The 7600-nt window shown below is 54.2% G+C and overlaps 1 protein-coding gene across 2 annotated transcripts in view; it reads right to left on the bottom strand.

The window, feature by feature from the left end:
- Positions 1–523: 523 nt before the first annotated feature.
- STK33 (serine/threonine kinase 33) overlaps positions 524–7600 on the bottom strand; it is a 53991-nt gene continuing 46914 nt past the window's right edge. For both annotated transcript variants that reach the window (XM_073545207.1, XM_073545206.1), the window contains exons 12-13: positions 2159–2242; positions 524–1398 (exon numbers count right to left, since the gene is read on the bottom strand). In XM_073545207.1, the coding sequence (XP_073401308.1) occupies positions 1219–1398; positions 2159–2242 (264 nt within the window). In that variant the 3' untranslated portion in view covers positions 524–1218. The remainder of the gene's footprint in view (positions 1399–2158; positions 2243–7600) is intronic.

Raw genomic sequence — 7600 nt, 5'->3', positions numbered from 1 at the left:
TAGCCTGTTAGGGTTATGACAATGCAAATCTTACCCTTGAAGAGGCTGTCCTGGATTACAAATGTACATGGCTGACTTCTTCCAGAAATAGCGCCGCCACCTCCGCGTACAGGTCGTGACTCGTCCCTGATCCGCCGCCACCTCCGCGTACAGGTCGTGACTCGTCCCTGATCCGCCGCCACCTCCGCGTACAGGTCGTGACTCGTCCCTGATCCGCCTCCACCTCCGTGTACAGGTCGTGACTCGTCCCTGATCCGCCGCCACCTCCGCGTACAGGTCGTGACTCGTCCCTGATCCGCCGCCACCTCCGCGTACAGGTCGTGACTCGTCCCTGATCCGCCGCCACCTCCGCGTACAGGTCGTGACTCGTCCCTGATCCGCCGCCACCTCCGCGTACAGGTCGTGACTCGTCCCTGATCCGCCGCCACCTCCGCGTACAGGTCGTGACTCGTCACTGATCCGCCGCCACACTTGGATTACAGTATACAGTCCCATGTACACGTCACACAAGAACGGACAGCCGCCGCTGAAATGACTTTAATGGAAAGAGAAAGCCTGTGGAATGAACACATTAATCTGAAAGTGCCGGTAACGAGTCCAGGGGTCGGCCACCTCCGCTGATTACACACTCAGATTACACTTAACACCGTTTTAGCAGCACGTGTAGGAACAGTCTATCGGATCTGGGCTGAGACTTTCCACCATTTTAGTAAAATTAAAAAAAAAAAAAAAGTAAAATGTGGTCCCTTATAAAGTTTCTCTGCGCTCGCGAGCAGCAGATGTCTTGTACTGCAGACACACCATAGCCACTTTTGCTGAGGGTTATGTCAGAATGATAGGAGAATAAGACATGGAAAGGCGATTGGTGACGGATGTCTGTGACAGCGGTCAATGTGACAGGCGGGTTTTATTTTATCTTGCTCTCCCTCTCTTTCTCCTTTAAGGCACTTATAGTTGGGGGACATATGGGGCTACAGATGTGTAACTGCACCTAGAGACACTACACAGGGGTGAGGAGTCTCGATGTGATGATCCCGATCATCAGTGCAGTTAAGGGGCCGGCGTGCTGCGCCAGTTCAGGTTCTGCCAAATTTCCTTTGCAGTTCTTGACATTTGTCGATTGTTCACACTTTGCGGAAAGCGCAATGTCTTGTGTCTGCTCCTCATTGTGGGGTTGGGCCTCTGTTACTTTGGCACCAGAATTCCTATAGTCTGATATTACAATGTCTTTTTTGGCCGGGGGGTGCTCAGTGGTCCGGGGGACACCCTATGTCCCAGACTGGCACTCATGCTGAATCCCGGCTTCCCAGGAGTGACTCTTATGGTCTGTGTTAGAGAATGGTCCTGGCTGTCCTGCAGCCGGATAGGCTTGGGCTTTGGAGACGTTTTTCTCTCCATCTATAGGTAGAAAAAAAAAAATAAACATGTTAAATTATCCCTCCAGCTTCCTCCCCCTTCCTTTTCCTCTCCCCCTTCAGCCTCCTCTGTTGTCCCCCTCCCCTTTTCCTCTCCCCCCGCCAATCTCCTCAGTCGTCCCCCTCCCCTTTTCCTCTCCCCCCGCCAATCTCCTCAGTCGTCCCCCTCCCCTTTTCCTCTCCCCCCCGCCAATCTCCTCAGTCGTCCCCCTTCTTTTCCTCTCCCCCCCGCCAATCTCCTCAGTCGTCCCCCTTCTTTTCCTCTCTCCCCGCCAATCTCCTCATTCGTCCCCCCTTCTTTTCCTCTCCCCCCGCCAGCCTCCTCCCCCTTCCTTTTCCTCTCCCCCCTCCAACCTCCTCCCCCTTCCTTTTCCTCTCCCCCCTCCAACCTCCTCCCCCTTCCTTTTCCTCTCCCCCCTCCAACCTCCTCCCCCTTCCTTTTCCTCTCCCCCCTCCAACCTCCTCCCCCTTCCTTTTCCTCTCCCCCCTCCAACCTCCTCCCCCTTCCTTTTCCTCTCCCCCCTCCAACCTCCTCAATTGCCCCCCCTTCTGTTTCTCTCTACCTCTAGGTTCCAATGTTTTCCTATCCTTTATCAGGGGAGATTTAGGAGACCCCATACAAAGATTAGAGGGGCCTGCAGGAATTAGTGGATTCACCCAACATCTTTAATATATGGGCTCTTTACAGTGACCTCTCTGTTGCCCCCTTTGTCCTCGGTGCAGTTGTGCAGGCCCTGACTTACTGCATTAGCAGGCTTGAGACTTGCGTTCTTCCTCAGGACGGTGCCGTTGGGTAGAGAACTGGTCACAAGCTTCTTCTTCCCGACCTAAAGGGAAAGAAATGAAGATTTATGAGCAGCAGCAGAGAGCGGAAAGGATAAGCGGTAACAAGGGTGTGTGCTGCTGTGTGGCCCATACAACAGAATGGGCAGACGACGAGAGAGGAGGCGGCAGCCGCCCCGCCGTGTGTCAGTCAGTGACATGCTGATAGTGGGGCGAGTATGAACAGCGGCCTATCAATGCCAGGAGAGGCTGGCAGATGGGCAGTGCCGGAATCTGACCTCTAATGGGCCGGCCGGCAGATGGACAGAGCCGGAATCTTAATGACACGGACCGCATCTTGGCCGCCATTGCGGTTTCTAATCACGGGTCTGCACAGGGTCTCTATGCTGATTAAGGGAACTCATAATTACGATGTAATTGTTGTGTGGCCAAGACGGATTTCTGAAAGTTTTTACTTTTAACTTTCACAATGAGTAACGCGTCATCGGGTTATTACGAAGATATCGAATGTGCAGAGATGAGAGCCGGGGGTCCAGGACATTACTCCAGTGGTCAAGTGACCGATGGCCATCACACGGGGGCGCAGCAGGCATCCCCAGCACTCCTCCTGATACTACCAAGGATGCCGGCAGCAAGGGGTCCCCACAGGGCTCTTGTCCGGTGGTGGTCCTGGACATCGATTCGCTCAGCTCTACTTGTATGTAGTGTATGGGCAGTGTTACAGAACCACTCAGCACCCAGAATATGTTGTGCAGTTATATGTATGGATAATTGGTTCCATGTGAGATGCATGTCCCTAATGTATCAGCAGTGTCCGCCCTCCCCCCCACCTTTGTAATTCCCACAGTAAACCTCCGCAGGCTCCGGCCACCTGCGGCTTTTGTAATGCATGTCTGGCCTGACGCTTGTCTATTGGCTGGCCCTCTGTATCTGTGTGATATATTCTGTGCCCTGAGAGTAAAGCGTTGTCAGACTGGAAATACGTGGAGAAGCAGTGATCTTTTATATGCGCCCATGTAACCAAGGAATTCCAGCCAGCGTCATTCATTCAGACTCCAGCCTACGCAGTGCGGACCTCCGAAAACACGGGGTGGTACTGAAAGAGGTACCCCAGCTTGGAAGACCCCATTACACTGGTGGCAGACAGCGGGATTTGATACCCCTTCTACAGGAGGAAAGGAATGAATGGAAAATAACTACCAGAAGTTAAAGAGGACTACATTAAAAGATCTGGTGGAAGCCCGAGGGTTGATCGCTAGCAACAAAACAAAAGCGGATTTGATAGCAGCCATCATGGAACACTACAGTGCAGCGCCCCCCAATGTGAATGTGGAGGAGACCGAATTCCAGAGGGAGATAAAGAGCAGACTGGCGTTCTATGGCCTAAACCCTGCGGCAGAGATCATACGAGAGGTGATGGCTGATGTGCGTACTGATCTGAAGGAAAAGATGGCCGAGCGGACCAGGATAGAGCTGGCCAAGATGGAGATGGCAGAACGGAGAGAGGAGAGTCAGCGAGCAGGGGGAGCTCTGGCCTTCAACCAGGTACCTTCAACAGTAAGCCACAAAAAGATCCAGTACAATGCCTTCCGACAGTTGGGGGAGGCAGAGGAAGACATTGATGGCTTTCTGCAGGACTTTGAGCAGCAGTGTGCCCTTCATCAAGTAAAGCCGGAGGAACGGGTTCAGATTCTGGCCAGCAAGCTGTCAGGCCGGGCAGCGGATGCCTATCGCACGGTACCTGATGAGGACTGTATGGACTATGAGCGGATCAAAGAAGTGATCTAGGCCCGGTATGCGCTGACACCAGAGGCCTATCGCCAAAAGTTCCGCGGACTTATAAAACTTGTAACCAATACCCACGCTGAATGGGCCTGTAAATTACGGCGGTCACTGCTACAGTGGGTACAAGGGAGCCAAGCAACCACTAAGGAGGACGTCCTCCAGCTCTTTCTGTTAGAACGATTCTTTAATGGACTAAACCCCGAGACACAGGAATGGCTTCGGGACAGGCGGCCAACGACTCTTGAGGAAGCCGCTCGTCTGGCTGATGAACATCATGATGCCAGGAGGCCGCAGTTCTCCGGATCAAAGGTGGTCACTAGGGGCCCGCCCATGGACCTGGAGGGCCCCAAACCACCGAAGATTGTAGGGGGGGGGGGGGGGGGGGGGGGGGATCAGCTAGAAACCCGGCCTACCACAGTCCCCCTGGGGCGCGATGCCACACCTGCCGTCAGTTGGGCCACCTGCAAAGACAATGTCCCAACCGGACTCCGCATACTCAGTGGCCAAAGGCGGGAACAGCTACCTTCAGCCGGGCTGTTGTACACTGCTACCAAGGCGAAGCTGACCCGGCATTGGGGGCTACGATTAACCAAGGGGTGGAAGAGATGGAGGAAGTGCTGCATGAAGTAGACCCCGTGCAGGCAGCCCGGGCAGATAATCGACAACAGCATCGACAGGTCGTGTGGGTTAATGGGAAACGTATGCAGGGACTAAGATTCCGGAGCAACTTTGACCCTTGTGAAGCCTCATCTCGTCCGGGACCAAGAGATGACGGACCGGACAGTGGCAGTCCGTGTAGCAGGGGGAGCCATACATCGACTACCCACTGCCAGGATTCACCTGAACTGGGGAGTCGGGGATGGCCTTGTTGAGGTCGGCTTGATGGAGGATTTGCCTGCAGACGTCTTGCTGGGAAATGACTTTGGGCCCATGTTGTCTGGATTCTCGGTGGCCCCTCTGGCTGAGACCTATCCTGTGACCACCTAGAGACAAGCTCGAGCTGTGGAGGCGGAATCACACTCAGAGGAGGCCCAGGTAAGACATCCCAGCCCTGCACGTATTCCCATAGCCAGACACATTTCTTGGGCCACCCCAGATGAATTTAAGAGGGAGTTACTTGAGGATCCTTCATTGGAGGGATATCGTGGGAAGGCACAGGAGGGGAGAGGAGTACTGGAAGGGGAACACTTTGTATGGAAGCAGGGACTCCTCTACCGGATCACAGAGCAGCACCACACAGGGACGAGCCCCACTATAAAACGACAGCTGGTAGTTCCCAAGAAGTATAGGCAGGAGTTGCTGCGAATCTCTCATGATATACCCTTGGCCGGGCACTTCGGCGTCAGTCGCACCAGGCTTCGTCTGACACAAAACTTCTTTTGGCCGGGGGTAACCTATGATGTTCGTCAGTACTGCCAGACCTGTGACAGTTGTCAGCGCATTGGCAAGAGGGGGGATCGATGCAAGGCCAAATTACGCCCCCTCCCCATTGTGGAAGAACCATTTAGCCGAGTAGCGGTCGATTTGATAGGGCCGTTAGCCAAACCCAGTCCGTCTGGGAAAAAGTATATATTGACAGTGGTAGATTATGCCACACGGTATCCAGAGGCGGTTGCGTTACCTAACATACTGGCAGAGACGGTGGCGGCCGCCCTGCTCCAGGTTCTCTCACGGGTTGGATTTCCCCGGGAGATTATCTCGGACCAGGGTACCCAGTTTACAGCAGAGGTGACCAACCAACTGTGGAAGCTGTGCGGCGTAAAGTCCATTAGAAGCGCCCCGTACCACCCGCAAACCAATGGGTTGTGTGAACGCTTTAACGGGACATTAAAACAGCTCATTGGGACTTTTACCAGGACCTACAGGGACTGGGAGAAATTCTTGCCACACCTCCTGTTTGCCTATCGGGAGGTGCCCCAAGAATCCACGGGGTTCTCCCCGTTCGAGCTGGTATACGGGAGACGGGTAAGGGGACCCCTAGACTTAGTGCTGGAACACTGGGAAGGGGAGGGCCTCATAGAAGGGATACCTATTGTACCCTATGTGCTGGAATTCTGGGACCGCCTACAGGAGCTGACCCAGGCTGTACGTGGGAACATGCAGGTGGCCCAGTGGCGCCAGCGCATATGGTACGATCGGAGGGCCAGAGAGCGCACCTTGGAAATAGGACAGAAGGTCCTGGTGTTAGAGCCCACTAAGCAGAATAAGTTTCAAGCTGCATGGCAGGAGCCCTACCAGGTAGTGGGGAAAATAGCCGACACAACCTATAATGTCGCCGATTGTGACGACCCCAGGGTTATCCGCATGTTCCACGTGAATATGCTGAAGCCCTACCGGGGGCGCCCTGAAGAGTTAGTGGCCATCTGTGCACCTGAGGCAGAGGATTTAGCCGGACTTCCCTTGCCAGATGTCTTAGGGGAAAGGACTCAGTCTAAAACATAGGACCAGATACACTTGGGTGAAGACCCCTGGGAGAGACAGCAGGCGGAGGCGTTGTTGAGGCTGCGACAGAGGATGTTTTCAGAGAGACCGGGGTACACTCGTCTGGCACAACACAAGGTTGAGACCCAGGATCAGACCCCCCTGCGACAAAACCCCTTCCGCGTCCCTGAGTCTGTACGAGAGGGGATGCGACAAGAGATACAAGAGATGTTGCGTTTAGGGGTCATTGAAGAGTCAGATAGTCCCTGGGCATCCCCCATAGTGTTAGTGCCCAAGAAGGATGGGACTACACGGTTTTGTGTAGACTATCGTAAGCTCAATGAGAAAACAGTGACGGATGCATACCCCATGCCGCGTGTGGATGAGTTGTTAGACCGGCTGGAGGGGGCAAAGTATTTGACCACCATCGATCTGTGCAAAGGCTACTGGCAGATTCCCCTTAGTCCTGACGCTATTCCCAAGTCGGCATTTGTCACCCCGTTCGGCTTATTCCAGTTTCGAGTTATGCCGTTCGGCATGAAGAATGCCCCGGCGACCTTCCAAAGGCTGGCTGACCGGCTTCTGGATGGTCTCCAGGACTATGCTTGTGCCTACCTGGACGACATCGCCATCTACAGTGCGACATGGGAAGAGTATCTAAATCACCTAGAGACAGTATTGGACAGGATCCACCAGGCCGGAATCACCCTGAACCCAAAGAAGTGTCACGTGGGCAAAGCAGAGGTTCAGTATTTAGGGCATTGGGTGGGAAACAGCGACCAGAACCAGCCAAGATTGAGACCATAGCCAAATGGCCCATCCCACGCACTAAAACCCAGGTCATGGCGTTTCTAGGGTCAGCGGGGTATTACAGGAAATTCGTTCCCAACTACAGCAGCGTAGCCAAGCCCCTCACTGATCTGACCCGTAAGAACCAACCCCGCCAGGTAACCTGGACCTCAGAGTGTGAGGAAGCCTTCCGCCAACTAAAGGACGCCCTCACCAATACCCCTGTATTGGCCGCACCCGATCCAACTAAACGTTTCCTTGTTCACACAGAGGCTTCTATGTTTGGATTGGGGGCAGTACTGAGCCAAGTCGGGCCGGACGGCCAAGAACACCCGGTAGCTTACCTGAGTCGGAAACTACTGCCCCGTGAAGTAAGCTATGCGGCCATCGAGAAGGAGTGCCTGGCG

This window comes from Dendrobates tinctorius, unplaced genomic scaffold (genome assembly GCF_039654945.1).
Source record: "Dendrobates tinctorius isolate UK_male_01 unplaced genomic scaffold, ASM3965494v1 ptg000142l, whole genome shotgun sequence".
NCBI classification, from domain to species: Eukaryota; Metazoa; Chordata; class Amphibia; order Anura; family Dendrobatidae; genus Dendrobates; species Dendrobates tinctorius.
The sequence above is the reverse complement of the archived record's forward strand: the minus strand, read 5'-3'. Positions and strand labels throughout refer to the sequence as shown.